This window comes from Hippocampus bargibanti, linkage group LG01, assembly GCF_051943395.1.
Source record: "Hippocampus bargibanti isolate YZ-2025 linkage group LG01, ASM5194339v1, whole genome shotgun sequence".
Taxonomy (NCBI): domain Eukaryota; kingdom Metazoa; phylum Chordata; class Actinopteri; order Syngnathiformes; family Syngnathidae; genus Hippocampus; species Hippocampus bargibanti.
In genome coordinates, this window is record NC_142734.1 from 26,864,933 (window position 1) to 26,885,712 (window position 20,780).

Here is a 20,780-nt window from a genome sequence, read left to right on the forward strand (position 1 = left end):
TCCAACTCTGGTCCTCGAGAGCCACTGTCCCGCATGTTTTCCAAGTATCCCTGTTGTATCACACCTGATTCAAATGATCAGATCATCAACCGGCTCTGACATTGAACCTGTTCCCTTGAATCAGATGCGTTGCAACAGGGAGACTTAGTAAACATGGAGTGCCTTGGCCCTCTAACCGGAGTTTGACACCTGTGATTTAGAGGAAGACAACAATATAAGACAAATATTTCAATAAAGTCGTATAAAATAAAAACATTTGATATGATGTATCTATTTTTTTCCATTCATAACTCGTTTTAAAAATAAATTTACATTATTTTTTATGGTAAATTAATTTAAAGGACAACTGACGTCTCCGGACAAGTTACCAAGTTTTACAAAGAATCCACCGCGTATACGTATTTTATGTTTTAAGACTGAATATTCCGGAAGTCTTGTTTTTGAGTTGGTGACGAGTCCTCACCCTACGTCACTGAAGGAACGCCCCTCACCGAGAAAGGACATACTTTGCATCACCTCAATGCATTTTGCGGTACTTTGTTTGGTCTGAAAACTTCGTGTTGATGGCGAAATTAGAAGGAAAACACATAAATAATGCAATGGTGAATCGTGTGTTGCGCCTAGACTTATACAGTGTATTTGATGTTCGCTTACAAAACGTCCCAGGAGACAATTTACACGGAGCTTTGTCGCCCACTTCTGCCTTTTTTGGGTACTGTGAGTGCTAAAGAGTTTGTCACGACATTTCTCTCCAGATGCATCAAAATGACGGGAATACATTTTTTATTCGATTGCAAACATGTATGCTTTCCTCTTCAGAACTATTTGAATCATATTCATAACTGGATGAGTAACAAGAAAGCATCTTTTCCGAATCTGAAGCCATTGTTTTGTTTCTCCAGCAAGGCAAGACGTGTTGGGGTGACACCACGAACAAGGGGGCGGGACCTTCTGAAACTGGGCACTTCCGGGTTCAATTTGAAGTAGTTTTTGGACACTTTAAGTCATTTTTATTGATGTTTTGCATTTGACTAAAAATATCATACAGCGTGTTTTGGATATTTATTCCCAATACTACTGAGTACACAGTACCTTTTAGAAAGCATTTTTGGTGTCATGGTTTTGATATTTTTGTGGCTTTGGGATAGATGCATTGTTTTCCTATTTATTTAAATGACAAAGATTAAAGTCACATCTGTGATTTGAATTTCAAGCAGTGTCACAGAACTATTTCAAATCGTCGATCACCTCGCTGAGGTTATTTCAATCTCCCACAATCGGTGATACTTGAATGCAGCGCAAGTCTCGGTCACATTCGGCCCTGCGTTTGTTCTCGCGAGCTTTGACGCAAGTAGCAAAGTGGGACACTGTTGCGTCGGGAGGCGTCGAAAACAACGTGAACGTTATTAGGACCGTGCGTGCAAGCAAACTGGGATTTTGCAACATTTCGCAAGAGGACAAGGCGAACTTTCAAGTTGTCGCGCGTTCAAGGAGGAAACAAAGAAAGGCCGCTTCGATCGCGGTTTCGTAACTTTTGGGGAAGTTGAAGTCCGGCTGCAGACGAGACGAAAAGTGAAGTCGACTTGGCAGTCCGGTGGTCGGCAGTAATGTCGCAGAAAGAGAATCCCAAGTTTTACCTCCAGGAAGTCAACAAAGCCATATGGGAAGTTCCGGAGCGCTATCAGAACTTGTCCCCGGTCGGCTCTGGCGCGTACGGATCCGTTTGGTAAACAACTTTATGCTGCTTTCAGTATACCACCCAACTTTTTCCAACCCCCACCCCTCAGCCGCCCATTCATTCCAACGAGGCCTAGGTTCGTCGTGCTAAAGCTTGTTAGCATTAATAATCAGAAAACTTTTAGCTTTAATGATTTTATTCGTTTGGAAACGCCGACCATGCTTGCATACATACACCCCCTCAACAAACGTTGACGTAGTCCTAATTAGAACGTAGAAGGCTGTTTCGTTGACATCCACTAGCGTCACGTAGCCCGACTCACGGACGCTGTGGTGCCACCCCCCCATTAAGTGCTCCCAAATGCATTCAAATTGGCATTCAGCCGAAAGAAATAACTTGAATTAAAATTATATTGTGGACATGAACACGAAGGGTATTGACAAGTAATGGACGACGGGTTGGACGTCAGTGTATGGCAGGGGTGTCCAAGCGTTTTTTTGCAAAGGGGGGCAAATTTCGTGATGTCGGGGGCAGGGGGGTTTCTTTGCATAGAACAGCAATTCCAGTAAAGTCTCGTTATATCGATATTCAAGGGAGTCCGAAAAAATAGCGATATAACCGGGACTATCGATATATCCGACCCTGTTTGCATGTAATTTTCTCCGTGCGTGCATAGAAATAGTATCGATATCGATAGCAGCTGATGCTTCTCCATCTGCCTTTTAGCACTCTCAGTGGGTGTTGGGGGGGAATACTCCACTTGGACCAAGCTCTGTCACAATATTTACTAACGTCATCATCTTACAATACCGTTTTCATCTCACACCATCAAAAAGGGAAAAAAAGCATCGACAATGCGCTTGAGACATTAACAGTCACATCACGTGCGCTTGTGATCTCACAGGATGAACGTAACGGAACATAAGTCGATGAACTGGGCTTTTTGAACATCTGAACTATAACAGATTATTGCAGAAGGGATTCACCTTGCAAACAAAATAAAACTAACACACGTGAATGCGCACCTGTACTTTGGGGTGGGTAGTCTGGCGTGTTTCTGCATCTCAGAAGCTCACAGAGCTTCATGACAGCCACTCATCGGAGGAATCCGGCTCTGGCTCCGAGTCACCCGACAGATCACCCTCAGTGTTGTAGCTGCCAGTCCAATATTGTGTCAGCGTACGCTGCTTATAATCATGACGAACACGCTTCGCCATGATCGCTGCTGGCGTCTCCATTAAAACAGCTACAGGAAGACCTGCCTCCTCCGTATTCTTTATGTGGCGATTGGATGCTGCATTTTTTGGGATGAAAGCGCAACTGTTGCCCCCTCATGAGACGGAAATGCATTACTTACAGTTCTGAAATTCACACACAAGATAGATCGGGACCAAATCTTCACTCTCCAGCGAAAAAAAAAAAGCTAATCCCGAAAAAACTCGGGAATGGCCTTCTATGGCAGATTTTCAATTCCCAAGTAAATTCGTGAATGGCAGAAAATGAGTTGAGCATGTGTTTTGGTTCATTTGAACAGGGATGAGAATTTTCCGCCAATTGGCAGATTTCTGACATTTGAAGACTTTTTATCCCACTTCTACAATGAACATTGTGATGAGTTTGGCTGAGCCTTGTTGGATATTTCAAGTCAAGACGTGTTTACACCCCCCGCCCCCAAGATTTGACATTGTTGTCATTTTTAAAGGACAACCGACGCCTCCGGACAAGTTGTGTCCATAATTTGTAAAATCGCTTCAAATGATTTCTACTGAGCGTATTTTACAAAGATTCCACTGCATATAGCTATATTTTACGTTTTAAGACTCGCGCTGAATATTCAGGAAGTCTTGTTTTTGAGTTGGTGACGATTCCTGACGTCACGTCACGGAAGGAACGCCCCTGACCGAGAAAGGACACACAATGCATTTTGCTGTACTTCGTTTGGTCTGAAAAGTTCGTGTTGATGGCGAAATTAGAAGGAAAACACATAAATAACGCGATGGTGAATCGTTGTGTGTTGCACCAAGACAACTATTTGATATTCGCTGACACAAATTCCCAGCAGACAAATCATCCCATTTCCAACTGAGCTTGGGCACCATCTTCTGCATTTTCTGGGTGCTACATTTCTGTCCAGATGTCTCAAAATGACATGGAATAACTTCTTTAATCGATTGCAAACATTTATGCTTTCCTCTTCAGAACTATTTGACTCATATTCATAATTGGATGAGTAACAAGAAAGCATTTTCTCAGAATCTGAAGCCATTGTTTTGATTCTCGAGCAAGGCAAGATGTCTTGGCGTGACATCACGAACAAGAGGGCGGGACCTTCTGAAACTGGCCACTTCAATTTGAAGTAGTTTTTAAGTCATTTTTATTGGTGTTTTACATTTGACTAAAAATATCAGCTTGTGTGTTTTGGGTATTTTAGATGCTATCAAACGTTTTTCTGATGTCAGTTAGGAACTCAAAAATGGTATCGGTTGTCCTTTATTGTTATTCTCACCGTAACATCCCAAAAATTAGCAATGATTTTCCTGAAAAACCCAAGAGCATGATACGCTGGGAGCAACCATTGGAAATGACCAAAACAAAACTTGAGCTTCCTGTGTAGGGGCATGATCATTCACTAGAGGGCAGAATCACAGATCACATACAAAGGTTTTGTTTTTTTAATGAAAAAAAAATCATCATGGAGGCGAGATAGATATGATACGAATGGACATAAGCATGGGGAGGAGATGCAAACTCCACAAGATGGCCAAAGCCGAAATTGACTGTGAACTACTATTCCATTCAGAGGTTTTCAAAACGAAAACAATGAATTGATCATTTTCTCCTCAATTAATGAAAATGCAATGACAGCCCTCATTATTATGATTGCATTTATTCATGTGCAATGTAGTTTCATACAATCTGGCGGAAAGCTGTGAAGTTTTTAGTGTGGAGAAAGTGACCTGACGTTTCCTGCTGATCTTGCACCCCCATCCCCTCACCCCCTGCTGTGCCTTCTGGAAACGATTGACAAGGTTCAGCGCACCAATTGTTTGTCTTCTTCTGACAGTTCTGCTTACGACGTGAAGAGCGGCCTAAAATTGGCTGTCAAAAAGCTCTCCAGACCCTTTCAGTCAATCGTCCACGCCAAGCGCACCTACAGGGAGCTCCGCCTGTTGAAGCACATGAAGCATGAAAACGTGAGTAGCGATCGATTCATATTTGAGCGTAAGAACAAGTACAGCGACACAACGTGAACCTTCATTGACACGCGCACATGTCTAATTTTAAGTCATTCACTGCCTGACGATGTGCAAAAATGTGTCCACTCTAGTGCCAGGGTTTTTGTCATTATCACTCAAATTGCAGGACCCACAGAGTATCGAGCTTTAGGACTGCATCAACATTCAATACAGTGTTAGAAACCTTAGACTCATCAAAAAAAGAGGTAATTCCTAAATTATATGGGTCTGGAGTTATCTGAGCTTGAAATGGAGGCGGCTGTACGAAAACAATACAATACATACATATTGGTTTATATAGCGCTGCAACAACAGCTGAGGCTGGAATAAAGCGCTAATATGGAAAAAAGGGAAATAGTGCCCCTTGTAGAAAAGAAAAAACTTCCAGAGGCTATGACCAGTGCTTTATCGGCGCCCAAGGGTGAGAAATCAAAACCCAAACAAATTCGGGAATGGTGCTCATATTTTCAATTCCCGAATACATTTGGGAATGGCAGTGAATGAGATACGAATGTCTTTCATGATAGAATAACAATTGCTTGATTGTTTTGACACTTGTCGGAATATGCAAATCCGCAACAGTTCTTTCAAGTCGAGCGAATGGCAGCTACTTTTTTTCATACTTGTTTGATCATGTTATGATCGCACCTGTCATTTCATTTCTCGTACGCCTCAAGAAGCATGTCATCGAGCACACTTGCCCAAAAGATTTTGACCTCCTCCCACCTAATTTCTCTGCCTAACGCCATGTTTCTTTGATTGGAATTCTGGTGGGAAGTGCGAGCATACAGGTGCACAAAGTCAAGGCCCGGGAGCCAAATCTGGCCCACCGCCTCATTTTATTCGGCCCGCGAAAGCAATTCAAGCAAGTCAAGTACCATGACGTCCCAACCAAGTCCCAACCAAAATTTCAAATGGTCCCTTGTGAACTACAATAGCAGTCATTATTTTGGACTTCAAATTTTAAAAGTTATTCATTAAAGGATGCCTCCGGACAAGTTGTGTCCATAATTTGTAAAAATCACTTCAAATGACTTCTACTGAACGTATTTTACAAAGATTCCACCACATATAGCTATATTTTACGTTTTATCACTTTTTTGTTTCCTAAGTGACATCAGAAAAACGTTTTATAGCATCTAAAATACCCAAAACACGCAGTATGATATCTTTAGTCAAATGCAAAACACCAATTAAAATGACTTAAAGTGTGCTGAAACTGCAAAAAATTGAACCCGGAAGTGGCCAGTTTCACAAGCCACCTTGTTCGTGGTGTCACCACAATACGTCTTGCCTTGCTCGAGAATCAAAACAATGGCTTCAGATTCGGAGAATACGCTTTCTTGTTACTCATCCAGTTATGAATATGATTCAAATGGTTCTGAAGAGGAAAGCATACATGTTTGCAATTGATTAAAGAAGTCCTCCCGTGTCATTTTGAGGCATCTGGACTGCAATGTAGCGTCCCAGAAAAAAGGCAGAAAATGGCGACCAAGCTCCCTGTGAGCAATTAATCAGCCTGTTTCCACAGGCTGATGAATTCCTTATATGGAGCTTGGTCGCCCTCTTCTGGCTGTTTTTGGTGCAACAGGACGTTTTCAGACCAAACAAGCACAGCAAAATGCATTGACGTGATGGAAGGACTGCTACAATGTGTCCTTTTTTTCAGTCAGGGGCGTTCCTTCAGTGACGTCACGTACGGACTCGTCACCAACTCAAAAACAAGACTTCCGGAATTTCCAGCGCTAGTCTTAAAACGTAAAATATAGCTATATGCGGTTAAATCTTTGTACAATACGCTCAGTAGAAGTCATTTGAAGCCATTTTACAAATAATGGACACAACTTGTCCGGAGATGTCGGTTGTACTTTAAGACTAGCACTGAATATTCAGGAAGTCTTGTTTTCGCGTTGATGACGATCCCCTACGTGACGTCACATTTAGAACGCCACTGACCGAGAAAGCGACACACAATGCATTTTTCGGTACTTTGTTTGGTCTGAAAACTTCGTGTTGAACCGTGTTGATGGCGAAATTAGACGGAAAAAAACAAATAACCCGATGGTGACTCGTTGTGTGTTGCACCAAGACTACTATTTGATATTAGCTGACACAAATTCCCAGCAGACAAATCAGCCCATTTCCAACGGAGCTTGGGCGCCATCTTGTGCTATTTTCTGGGACACTACATTGCTGTAATTGACTGCTCGAATTGAATTGGGAGGACTCCAATGCAAACATTTATGCTTTCCTCTTCAGAAATATTTGAATCATATTCATAACTGGATGAGTAACAAGAAAGCATCTTCTCCGAATCTGAAACTCTGTGAGCCCATTGTTTTGTTTCTTGAGCAAGGCAAGACGACTTGTCGTGACGTCACGAACTGGGGGCGGGACTTCCTGAAAATCCCCAGTTTCAAGCTGATTTGTGGCAGATTTTGGACAATTGAAGTCATTTTTATTGGTGTTTTGCATTTGACTAAAAATATCAGCCTGTGTGTTTTGGGTATTTTAGATGCTGTAAAACGTTTTTCTGATGTCAGTTAGGAAACAAAAAAATGGTGTCGGGTGTCCTTTAAATTGTTGTGCGCTCTGTGTGTGCAGGGGATGAAACATTCTAATGGCTTACCCAAATTCTGAACAGCCCTCGAGAGGAAACTGGAACTGCAATGTGGCCCATGGCAAAAAATGACATTGACACCCTTGTGCTAGCATGTCAACAGATGCCCCCCCCAAAAAAAAAAAATCAAAATGAAACTTTTAACACTTCACATTTTATCATGTAAACCTGATAAATTGGAGTCCGATTTTGTGACCTAATACCTGCATTGCTTTCTGTTTGCCTTCTGTTATTGATGTAGTTGGACGCATGTATTTGCAGGTGATTGGCCTCCTGGATGTTTTCAGCCCCGCCACTTCACTGAAGAAGTTCACGGATGTGTAAGCTGTTCATTCTTCCCCCTTCATCATTAATACCAGTTGCTATCTGTCTCAATGACACGTCTCTTTTGCTTTGGAGTCAGAGCATGTTGTCTTCTGAGAGGACTTATTGTGAGCTAAAACGAGCAAAATACAATGTAAATTTCTGTAATGTGAGACAGATAAAGCTGAATCGAATCTAACGGGGATAAATTTGAAAATGGGACCAAAGAGGACAAAACAAAGTATGTGTTCTGCCCATGGTGAGTGTAAAATGTTGATCCTCCAAATGAAATTTAAGTCAAGTTTAAAGGACAACCGACGTCACTAAAATACCCAAAACATGCAGTATGATATTTTTAGTCAAATGCAAAACACCAATAACAATGACTTAAAGTGTCTAAAAAGTACTTCAATTTGAAACCGGAAGTGGCCAGTTCCATAAGGTCCCGCCCCCATGTTCGTGGTGTCACTGCAAGACATCTTGCCTTGCTCGAGAATCAAAACAATGACTTCAGATTCGAAGAATATGCTTTCTTGTTACTCATCCAGTTATGAATATGATTCAAATAGTTCTGAAGAGTAAAGCATACATGTTTGCAATCGATTAAAGAATTTATTCCGTACCATTTTGAGGGGGGAAATGTAGCACCGAATGTGTGTCATCTGGGGGGAGGGATGTAGCACCGAAAAGAGGCAGAAGAGGGTGACAAAGCTCCGTGGAAAGCTCCGTGGAAACAGGTTGATTAATTCCTTACAATTTTTGTCAGTGAATATCAAATAGATGCTCGGTGCCACACACAAGGATTCACCATCGCGTTATTTTATTATATTAGTTCCTTCTAATTTCGCCATCAGCACAGATAAATAAGACTTCCGGAATATTCAGTCTTAAAGCGTAAAATATAGCTATACGCGGTGGAATCTAGGTAACTTGGTATTTGAATTGAATGAAGGCTTGTCATTGCCATTAATAATCCAGGTGAAACTGCGCTCTTTTTCAGCACATTGTTCAGAATCAGAATCAGAATCAGAATACCTTTATTCGTCCCGCAATGGGGAAATTTGCAGTCCACAGCAGCAATTGAAGAGGGATGGGGTTGGGGTGGGAGTGAAAGATAAAAAAGAAAATAAGAAGATAAAAAGAAATAAAAACCATACAAATAGCTGATAATTCCTTTTGCGGTGTTGATCCTGAGGACATTGTAAGCCACGCATGCCACAAAGACACCCGTATACTACACTGCTAACAGTTATATGGGCATACAAGAGTGTTAGGCTCTCTTTTGCAAGCTCTAAGAATAGCCCGCCGGGGCGAGGCCTCTCGCAGGATCGCTTTCTATAGGTGACGGGGACCTCTGGAAATGGCCTCAATTTCCAATCCGGCACAGCCAAGTGTTGCGCCGCGCAACAAATTCATCTACCGTATGAATCTAAGGCTTTGTGTCTTTAATTAAACATATTTACAGCACTTGCCTACCCCAAGCTCATTCACTGACAGCTCTGAGAGTTCTGTTTACGTATAAGATGATGATGATTTCTCATTTATTAGTTAACTATTTATTAATTAATTGATTCATCTATCTATTTATTTATATACCTACCTATTTTTTCATGTATTTATCGCGCGACATACTTTTGACTGACTCTCCTGACGCATTCTTTTTATTTTATTATTTTTATAGAATACAATACATACGTGTTTATGTTCTGATTCTGATCATCTCGCAGTGGAGATTTTTACATTTCACAGCAGCAAAGTTATGAAAGGAAAGAAAGAAGTAGAAAAACTAAACGCAGGAGCTGCTGGAAAGGCAGCCACTTTCGCGGCGCCATCTTTATAAAGGGCTTTCTCGACGGTTTCAGATGTAACAAAGCGCTTCACAGAACAGTTAACATGCATTTTGAAATCCGCTTTATAGTAATAATAATAATAATAATAATAATAATGATAATAATAGTGATAATAATAATAATAACAATAAAAATAATGATGATAATAATAATAAATAATAATAATAAAAATAAATAATAATAATAATACATTTAATTTATAAGCGCCTTTCAAAACTCTCAAGGACACTTTACAGTCACAGGACTTTTTTGTGCGGGTGAGCAGCGGCAACCATTCGCACCAGCGTTCACTCTACCCGGAAGTAACACAGCAGCAAAGTTATGAAAGGAAGGCTTTATCCTCACAAGGCTCGCTAGTGGGGCGAGAAGGTGCTGGTGCCTATCCTGTTGTATTGGGCAGTAGGCGGGGGCCACCCTGAACCGGTCGGCAACCCATCGCAGGCCACGCAGAGCCAAACAACCAATCCATCCTCACGCTCCAGTTTGTCCAAGGATTCCTTTTCAATCTGTGTTTCATCTGCAGATATCTGGTCACTCATTTAATGGGCGCAGACCTCAACAACATTGTGAAATGTCAAAAGCTGACAGACGACCACGTACAGTTCCTCATTTATCAGATCCTCCGAGGCTTGAAGGTGAGTATCCCGCGGTCATTTTATGATCCCGGGCAGCGGTGGACTGAAGTCGAGCGAAGTCTCTGTTGTGTCTCCGCAGTACATCCACTCGGCAGACATCATTCACAGAGTAAGTGCCACACCGTTGAGTCACTCGGTCGCTAATTTGATCTGAGACGCTAATTCGATATGATGTATGATATACAGTGTGTGTATAAATATGTATATAAAAATAATAAATACAAAATTAATTATACACACATACGTGTGTATGTATCTACAGTCCCTGACAAAAGTCTTGTCGCTTATCCAAGTTGTAGGAACAACAAATAATAAGTTGACTTGTAGTTTATCTATTGGAATCAGAAATGGCTTATATGATAGGCAAAGCCCTCTAGATTATGCTTATTATACCAAAATAAAGTTTTGTATCATTCGTTGAGTTGTATTATTTAATTAGGACAGAAAGGTCAGATTTTGCTTGGACAAAAGTCTTGTCGCATACAAAAACAATGTACAAATTATACATATATTTTATTTTGAAAACACAAATATGCTACAATAACGTCAGAACATAAAGTCATGATGCCTTAGAAAAAAGAATTAATATCGTGTATGGCTCCCGTGAGCTTGGAGGACAGTCTTGAAACAAACTTCAAGACAGAACCATACGTTTAGTTTTTTTTATTAAGCACAAACTGAACCAGTCTGATGGCAAATCAGGCATGCGGTTAAATAAAAAAATAAAAAAATAATTGGGTGTGTCTTAACCTCCATGTGTTTTATCCACCTCGCCTTCTCAGGATCTGAAACCCAGCAACCTGGCCGTCAATGAGGATTGTGAATTGAAGGTGTGTTTCTGTGTACCAAAACTCTCCATGAACCCAAACACAAATCTGTATCTAATGACTGCCCCCCCCCCCCCCCCCCCCCCCCCCACCACCACAGATTTTGGACTTTGGCTTGGCGAGGCACACCAACGACGAGATGACCGGCTACGTGGCCACGCGCTGGTACCGCGCCCCCGAGATCATGTTGAACTGGATGCATTACAACATGACCGGTAGGCTGCCGTCCGACATCCGTGTTCTCGAATTTTCAATGGTCCTCTCACATGTCTTTTTTTTTTTGCTAAGATAAAGTCATGAATTGATATACAATCAAACCTCACTTTTCGACCATAATTCGTTCCAGAAACAACAGTTCCCATTATAATCAATGTAAAAAAAAATTATTACGCTCCAAATCTCGAAAACAACTTTTTTAAAGCATTTTTTTTACCTATTTTGCAGCATTTGCGGAGATCTAAGCCAAACACGTCTGCATCAGAATCAGAAAGCCTATGAATAGTCCCACAATGGGGAAATTTGCAATCGACAGCAGCAAAGTTGAAAAGGGTGGGCGGGTCAAAAGATACAACAAAGTATTCTATGCACAAAAGAAAATGTACTGAAATGTACAACTGCACAAAAAAGTTTAATAAAAGAACTTTATATAGTGCAAAGTATACAAATATTTAAAAGCATATTTGATATCTGTAAAAAAAAACTTGATTGGACAACACTAATGCTTCGCTCACAATGAGACGCGGCACTAAATTTTTGGTCGAAAACGGAATTGGTCCAGAAGTGAGACGTTCGAAAACCCAGGTTTGACTGTATAATAAATAAAATAAAAAATACGTATTTAATACAGTTTGAGACCTTGGCTTACTAACTTAATTGGTTCCCAGACAGAGTATGTAAGGTGAAAAGTGTGTATCCCAAAAATTAATTTCCCATAGGAAACCATTAAAATGAGAATAATCCGTTGCCAGGTCCCCATAAAACATAATTTTCTACTTTCTAATTTTGTAAGCCTTAAAACTACACAAAATATAATAATAAAATAATAATACATTTTATTTCAAGCGCCTTTCAAAACACCCAAGGACACTTTACAATAAAAACAATAAAACAAAGCACAAACAATAAAACCATAAATAAAATGATACATAATAAAATAGCAGATAAAATTATACATTGAAAGCAATTTTAAACAAGTGGGTTTTGAGGTGAGCCTTGAAAATAGGGAGGGAGTCAATATTGCGGATGTTGGGTGGAGGAGAATTCCAGAGTTTGGGAGCAGAGTGGCTGAAAGCTCTGCAACCCATCGTGGTGAGACGGGCAGAGGGCACATAGAGGTGAAGGGAGGATGAAGATCTGAGGGACCGAGAGGGAACAGAGATTTGAAGCAGGTCAGAAAGATAGGGAGGGGCAAGGTTATGGATGGCTTTGAATGTAAACAGAAGTATTTTGAATTCGATACGATGTTTAACAGCCAGTGGAGTTGCTGGAGGACAGGGGTGATGTGGTGAAAGGAGGGGGTTCTAGTGATGATCCGGGCTGAAGAATTTTGGACGAGTTGGAGTTTATGGAGAAATTTCTGGTTGATACCGAAGAGAAGTGCGTTGCAATAATCGATTCGGGAGGTGACAAGACTGTGGATAAGGATAGCAGTGGTGTGAGGGGTGAGCGAGGGACGGAGACGGTTAATATTACGGTTAATATATATACCTTATTTTATGTATAATAAATGGCTATGGTATTATGATTAAAGAAATAAACTGTACTATATAATAAAGTCGTTTTATTTACCTTTGTGATGGTCGTTGATGGCTTGATGGAGTGGCCGGTTTCCTCAGCATTAAACACTTGATGAGAAACATAGTATTCTTTCACCATCTTGAGAAATGATCACTTGTAGGTGCTTTCTCTGTGATAATTTTATCTAGTTCCTCATCAATTGTGTTCTGTTTAGCTGGGTTGGTAGCTTTTTGCATCAAGTGGAAAGATGGCTTGTGCGGGTTGTTTGTGGAGCCTGATTGATGGGATATTTTAACCTTGCAGTCTACACTCTGCCTTTGAACTATCAAAGTTGAAACTCTCTCACTGTTGTCTGCCTGTCTCTTTCATGTTTAAACCTCCTCCCCTCACTGCTGCGTTCTTGACCAATCACGTAGCTTTAACCAAAGACTGGGGGCAGGGAATAGAGGGCAAAAAAAGTCGGCAGCCATTTTCTTTTTGGAGAACGGCTTCACTCTCTCTCTATCTGTAAACCCCACCCCCCCTCACTGCTGCATTCTTGACCAATCACGTGGCTTTAACCGAAGACTGGGGCGGGAAATAGAGGAATAAAAACAGTCGGCTGCCATTTTGTTGTTAGAACTGGCTCATTCGCGAACGACACATCACTCATTAAGGCATCTCCGTGTATCCCGAAAAAAATTCATATGCCAAGGTAAAATTTTCATAAATTTAACGTTCGTAAACCGAAAAGTTCATAAGCCAAGGGGTTCGTAAACCGAGGTATCACTGTACATCGATGGCAAATGATTGTTCTCCCGGCATTGATTATTCGAGTTATTCACACTTTGACTTGTTTTACGTGTCCGCGGCAGCAACTTCACGAAATTCTTGAGGCTCGAACACAAGTTGATCAACCCTGAATCGGATCCCGTTAATCACGCCCGCAAATCACTGCAGCTATTCGTTGTTTTGTGAAACCATGTTACGTAAACGTGGACACCGTAGCCATCTTTTATTGTGAACTGTGATGAAAACAACGCGACCCGCTTGTTTGATTGACAGATTTGTGTTTTGTGTGTTTGCGTGTTGCAGTGGATATTTGGTCGGTGGGCTGCATCATGGCGGAACTCCTTACAGGACGAACGTTGTTCCCGGGAACAGACCGTATCCTTTGCCTCCACATGCAAGACTGCCCCCCCGCCCCCAGGAGGGAGCAAGGGTGGCGGGGCAGTTGGCACACCCGTTCTCCATTTTCTTCAACCCTAGCTGATGAGCACGTCGGGGTTTTAGCTTGTGTGTTTCACTTTGACCGCAGGAAGGTGTCATGGGCCTGTGACAGGAATTTGGATTTGGACAGTTGTTTTATTTTGAAAGGGCCGAAACAAACATGCGAATCAAACCTCTAAAGATGGAGCACACTGATTCGCTGTGGTGACCCTTGAAGGCCTTGAAAAGCCGAAAGGAAAAGAAGCGTTTTATTTTGAAAGGGAGTTGTTTCCGTTTTTTTGTGTTTGTCAGCGGCTTCCTTGAACACTTGCTGGTAGATATTGATCAGTTGAAGCTAATCATGCTGCTGGTGGGAACGCCGGGCCCTGAGCTCTTGATGAAAATCTCTTCAGAGTCTGTGAGTTGCCGACAACACGTTACTCGACCGTTTGCACGACAAATGTAGAATAAAATAAGGTGAAGGACGAAGAAATTGATTCAATTAGGAATACATAAATACGCTGAAAATTATTTCTGCGGTTTTGGTCCTGCATACGGTGCGCTAGCATCATTGCTACTACCAAGAAAAGAATCAGAATGAGAAAACCTTTTACTCGTCCCACAATGGGGAAATTTACAATTTAAAAGGGGGGTTGAAAGGATAGAAAAACAAGATATTCTAAGCATAGTAAAAAATGTCAGCAGACTGAGATGGATACTGTAAATGTGCAAAACCGTTTCATAAAAAAACTATATAGTGCAAGCATCAAGAAATGTATATTGATATATATATATATATATATATATATATATATATATATATATATATATGTTGCTGTATTGCATCACCACATATTTACAGTACAAGAGTCCAGTTTTTTTCTTATCATTTCAATGGTAATACAGTGAGACCTCAACTTACAAACACCTCATCTTACAAACTTTTTGTCTTAAGAACCTCTAATTTATGAAAATTAAACCTTATAACAAGCACTATTTTCATAATACACACCCACCACGGCTGGCGGAGTGATCTTCGGCGGAAGCACACAACCGAACAGCGCTCCAGCCGGCGCTACTTTGCACACCCCCTCTCATTGAATGCACACGTCGATCGCCTACTTGGAGCTTTTTGCTGATAATTTTACTATGATGGGACCAAAAAAAAACACCACAGGCTCGTGTTCAGCCCAGGAAGACACAAAATAAAATCACCGTCGCTGAGAAGAAGGAGATAATTGAAAAACACGAACGAGGTGTGCGTTTGTGTGATTTAGCAGCCGAGCACGGCTATGCTAAATCAACCATTGCTCCCATTCTCCGGAACACAGAAGCCATTAAAGGTGCGTCTGTTGCAAAAGGTGTTTCCGTACTCTCAAAGCGACGGTCTCGGGCAATCGAAGAAGTTGGAAAAAAACTTTATTTTACAGCACAGTTTATTTCTTTAATTACAGTCCTCATGTAATGTGCCTCTCTTTGTGACTTTATGATACAATGCAGTGTATTTCTTTCATTACAATACAATAGCACATTTATTATACATAGAATAATGTATGTTGTGTGTAGTTTTAAGGCTTATTTAGTTAAAAACTATTTTATGGAAACCCGGGAACGGATTATTCCCATTTTAATGGTTTCCTATGGGATTTTTTTTTTTTTAGATAAACACTTTTCGCCTTACACACTCTGTCTGGGAACCAATTAAGTTTGTAAGTTGAGGTCTCACTGTATTGGCCTTTTGTCATCAAATGAAATAGCCTCTTTCTGATTTTGCCAAACCATTTGATGGCAAAACTTCTTTTTGTCTGTGTCCTAGCCAGGGCTCGGCTCTCTCTGAACCGCGCAATTATTCAAAGGAAAAAAAAAACATGTCCTCGAGAAATCAAGTGTGGAGATTATTAAAAGCGAGTGCCGACATGAAAATGCACAAAGCTTGACATCATGCGCACTTTGCGACCTGTGAGAAGCTTTGATACAACTGTTTTGATTCTTTCTTCCAGGCCAGGAACTACATCCGCTCCTTGGCGCACATGCCCAAGAGGAATTTTGCCGACGTGTTTATCGGTGCCAATCCGCAAGGTCATTTGGCCATGCACCACTCTTTGAAACTGGGCGCTTCCAAAAAGCTGAACACAAAGTGCTCACATCCGTTCTCTCTCGCTTTTGGGATGAAGCCGTTGACCTGCTGGAGAAAATGCTGGTTTTGGATACCGACAAGCGGATCACGGCGGCCGAGGCGCTGGCCCACCCGTACTTCGCTCAGTATCACGACCCCGACGACGAGCCCGAGGCCGAACCGTACGACCAGAGCTTTGAGAGCCGCGAGCTGGAGATCGAGGAGTGGAAACGTATGTCCGTCATAGTCTTCTTTGCTCGAAACATTGATGATATGCGTTTGGGGGTGACCTAAGCCTGCCCCCCCTAACTCCTTGGTGCAAAAAAAAACACAAAAATCACCCAATAAATTAAATAATCAATTAATCAATCAAATTATTTTGTAAATTAACTAAGCAATAATTAACCGAACAATTAATCAAGCAAATCAATTAAATTAACTAACCCACCCACAGAAAAATGTATCCTGTGACTGTAAGGCAGGGGTGTCAAAGTCATTTTTTGCAGCGCGCCACATTGTAGTTATGGTTTCCTCTCGAGGGCCGTTATGAATTTGGGGAACCCATTAGAATGTTTAAATCCCTTCAAATATTACATATAGAGCACACAGCAAATTAATGAATAACTCGTTTTCAAATCTGAAGTCAAGAATAATGACTTTTTTGTGGTTGACATCCAAAAATATGAAATTTTGGCTCAGATTTTAGCAATCATCATGAAATTTAACAAGTTTGATTTGCTTTCGCGGGCCGAAAAAAAAATGATGTGTCGGGCCGGATTTGGCCCGCGGGCCTTGACTTTGACACCTGTGCTGTAAGGTGACCTTGAGAGTTTTGAAAGGCGCTTACAAATTAAATGTATTATTATTTAATTCAGTAATCAATCAAGCAAATCAATTGATCATATTTACTAACCAATCAAGCAATTAGGTAATCAAGTAATTATTTCACCAATTAATTAATGAATAATTAACAAATTAACTACAGTAAAGTCTCGTTATATCGATATTCAAGGGAGTCCGAAAAAATATCGATATAACCGGGACTATCGATATATCCGAGCCTGTTTGCATGTAATTTTCTCCGTGCGTGCATAGAAATAGTATCGATATAACCGGGACTATCGATATATCCGATATCGATATAACGAGACTTTACTGTATTGAGGAAATAGTTAATTAAGCGATTAAATAATAACTAATGTATTACCTAATTAGTTAGTTAATTAATTGATTAATATTTTTTTCAACAGTTAATTAATTGGCTAGTTGATTCATTGTTTAACTAATTAATTAATGACTTGATTAAATGCTTACTCAATTAATCAATCGATGAAAAGGTTTGTTCAGCTGTCATCTGTACTTCTTCAATTAATCAATGAAGTAATTGATTAATGAGGCACTAAATTAATCAAAGAATTAATCAATAAATTGACTCATTCACTGCCAGATGTGCAAAAATATGTCCACTCCAATGCCAGGGTTTTTGTCATTGTCACTTGAATTCCAGGCTGCACTGAATATTGACTTTTAGGACTACATAAACATTCGATACAGCGTTAGAAACCGCAGACTCTCTTCTTTCGTCAGAAAAAAAGTTAATTCCTAAATGATATGGGTCTGGATTTATATGAGCTTCAAATGAGGGGGGCTGTGCAAAGTACAATGTAATACATGTCGCGCTTTAAAGGACAACCGACACCATTTTTTTCCGGAGACGTCGGTCCTAACTGACATCACAAAAACGTTTTATAGCATCTAAAATAGCCAAAACACGCAGGCTGATATTTTTAGTCAAATGCAAAACACCAATAAAAATGACTTAGTGTCCAAAATCTGCCACAAATCAGCTCGAAACTGGGGGTTTTCAGAAAGTCCCACCCCCAGTTTGTGACGTCACGCCAAGTCGTCTTGCCTTGCTCGAGAATCAAAACAATGGCCTCACAGAGTTCAGATTCGGAGAAGATGCTTTCTTGTTACTCATCCAGTGATGAATATGATTCAAATAGTTCTGAAGAGGAAAGCATAAATGTTTGCAATCGATTAAAGGAGTCCTCCCATATAAATTCGAGCCTTTGTAAAATTAGAAGTCATTTAAAGTGATTTTATAAATTATAGGCACAACTTGTCCGGAGGCGTCCTTTAACAACAGCTAAAACTGGAACAAAGTGCTAACATGGAAAAGGGGAAATGGTCCCCCCTTGTGGAAGTGAAAAAAAAATATTGCCAGAGGTCTGACCAGCGCTTTAGCGGCACCCAAGCATGAAATATTTTCAATTCCCGAATAAATTTGTGAATGAATTAATTAGTCCAAAACTTTTCACGTGGGCCCCCCTGAATAGAATCTAAAAATGTTGAATGAAATGTGATTGGCTCCTTGGAGGACTGGCAATGAGGCTCACACATTCTGACCATTTCAAGGGTTGACCTACGAGGAGGTGTGCAGTTTTGAGCCCCCCATCTTCGACGAGGATGACATGGAGTAACGAACGGAACCCAGAAGTCCTAGCTGACAAATTGTAAATATTTTTATATTCGCCATCAAGCTTTCCAGACGCCGCAGCAAGCACCAATCACCAACCACCAAACCAGTCTGCCTTGCACGATGGTTCTCGCTCCCGGGGGAAAATGGCAAACTGCTAATATATGATGCTTCTTGTCATCATCCAAATTCTATTTTCATCTATTCTATTTTTGGTCAAATCAAATTTTTATTCACTGCTGTGACACGTGGATGCTGAAGAACGTTAGACTGGAAAGATGTGCCATGTCGTTTACTTCCAAATATTTTGTCAACTCAAGTCAATACGTATTTATCTGCCCGCCACTCGTGCAGCTGCAATGTTGACGTTGACGTTCGGACAATATTTTTGATTCAGCAATTTTTATAAAGGTTGACGATTTTTGCAAATTCAAAGTTGCGCCACATTTACAATGAATTGTGCATCCCTGTCCTTTATCCCCCCCCCCCTTGTTTTTTTGCTTGCATTGACTGCTATGCGAGTGTCATAATGTGGTTAAAAAAAAAATACCGCTGAAATGTGTTAAAGAGCTATTTCAGATCTATTTATACTTTGTGGAGGATTTATTTATGAATGAGAACTCCCATCTATTTTCAGTATAATAGAGTTTCGACTTGTCATTTGATAAGCAAAATAAAAGCTATTTTTAAAACATCCTTTTTGTATGCTTTCGTGTCAATATAATCATTCAAAAAAGTTCACGTGCTATACAGTACAAAATATTTGAATGTAAAACGATCTTATTTCAATTGTAAGATTGGCCTATTGTCATCAAATGGTGAGTATACTTTTACTTTATTTGAATGCTGCTGTGCGGATGACCATTTTGTGTCTCGGAGACTTTTAATCTTTATTAAATTCATTGAGTTTCTTGTTCTCTTGCCACAAAGGGACACAAGCCAGTGTCTTATTGTGTTGGTCCCAAGCCCGGATAAATACAGAGGGTTGTGTCAGGAAGGGCAACCGACATAAAAGCTTTGCCAAAATATACATGCAAATCAAACCTCTGAAGATGAAGGACACTGATTCGCTGTGGCGACCCCTAAAGGGAAAAGCCGAAAGGAAAAAAAGCTTGGCCTTTTGCAAACGTCAAAAATGATGAATTTATTAAAAAAGAAAATCCAAAGATAATCACCATGTAGCTTAGTTTTTTTCTGTTTTCTTAAAAAGAAGGAAAATGTGTGTGTGTACGCGCATATACACATCTGCTATTTACGATGTACAGTATTTCTATTATATTTCTGATTAAACCGTGTAGGTTACAGGAAATCAACAAACAATAACTCATAACATTGGACTTATATAGAGCCGTCTTCTGGACCCAATGGCTCAAGAAGGATCAACATAAAATGGCAAGCCAAGGATAGTACAATATATCTTTCATAAATACAATGAAAATGTACAATGAACAAGTCTTGTTTTTCTTGTCAATTTGTTGAGAATGTTGCTACTTATCCATCATTCAAGTACTGTACTAATCTTGGTTCGTGAAACAATTCGTTTCAAACACTTTTTATATATGTTTGCTTATATTTAGTTTTATAATTTCTATTTATTTGCACACTGTTTTTCTACTTCACCCTTTCCTAATGTTGCTGCTGTAAATTGGGATTTCCCCCATCGCAATTGTAACTGCAGCTGATACATTTGTTTATGACTGCTATCCCATAGTTGACCAGCAGAAGGCTGTGCTTTATTTTGTTGACATTGCGTTGGTTTTGTTATTGCTTCTGGTGCAGGTTTTGTTTTCCGCTCTTCGTTATTTACGTTTCATTTTACTGAGAAGACGGCGAAAATCGACATGCTTTATCGCTGTACTGTTTAGCAAGGAAAAGCCAAAAGAGCAAAACTTCTATTTCGGACAGAAAGCGGGCAAAGTGGTTTGTACGATTTTATTGCGTACGTTTTATTTTATTGATGTAAAGTCCAAATGCAAGTCAAAGTCAAAGTCAGCTTTATATGTCAGCTATATTTTTATACGTGTTTGTAAATCACATTAAATCACATTAAAGAATTAAGCAGTACAAAGAACCGGAGTCATCTGGAATCAAAGCACAGAAATAGAAAAAAG

General features: G+C 40.3%; 1 protein-coding gene across 1 annotated transcript; it reads left to right on the forward strand.

The window, feature by feature from the left end:
* The first annotated feature begins 1,345 nt into the window (after window positions 1-1,345).
* mapk14a (mitogen-activated protein kinase 14a) lies at window positions 1,346-19,365 on the forward strand. The gene is made up of 12 exons (XM_089006431.1): window positions 1,346-1,726; window positions 4,743-4,872; window positions 7,796-7,854; window positions 10,211-10,322; window positions 10,402-10,431; window positions 11,105-11,152; window positions 11,250-11,364; window positions 13,961-14,032; window positions 14,413-14,492; window positions 16,075-16,153; window positions 16,249-16,422; window positions 18,609-19,365. The coding sequence occupies exons 1-12, from the start codon at window positions 1,608-1,610 to the stop codon at window positions 18,671-18,673; spliced, it is 1,083 nt and encodes a 360-aa protein (XP_088862557.1). The 5' UTR covers window positions 1,346-1,607; the 3' UTR covers window positions 18,674-19,365.
* Window positions 19,366-20,780: the final 1,415 nt, after the last annotated feature.

Bases quoted from the DNA above. Each gene is read 5' to 3' on its own strand.
- mapk14a (XM_089006431.1), top strand. From the start codon at position 1,608: ATGTCGCAGAAAGAGAATCCCAAGTTTTACCTCCAGGAAGTCAACAAA. The intron at 4,873-7,795 runs GTGAGTAGCGAT...ATGTATTTGCAG, and splicing joins AGCACATGAAGCATGAAAAC to GTGATTGGCCTCCTGGATGT. The intron at 7,855-10,210 runs GTAAGCTGTTCA...TTTCATCTGCAG, and splicing joins CTGAAGAAGTTCACGGATGT to ATATCTGGTCACTCATTTAA.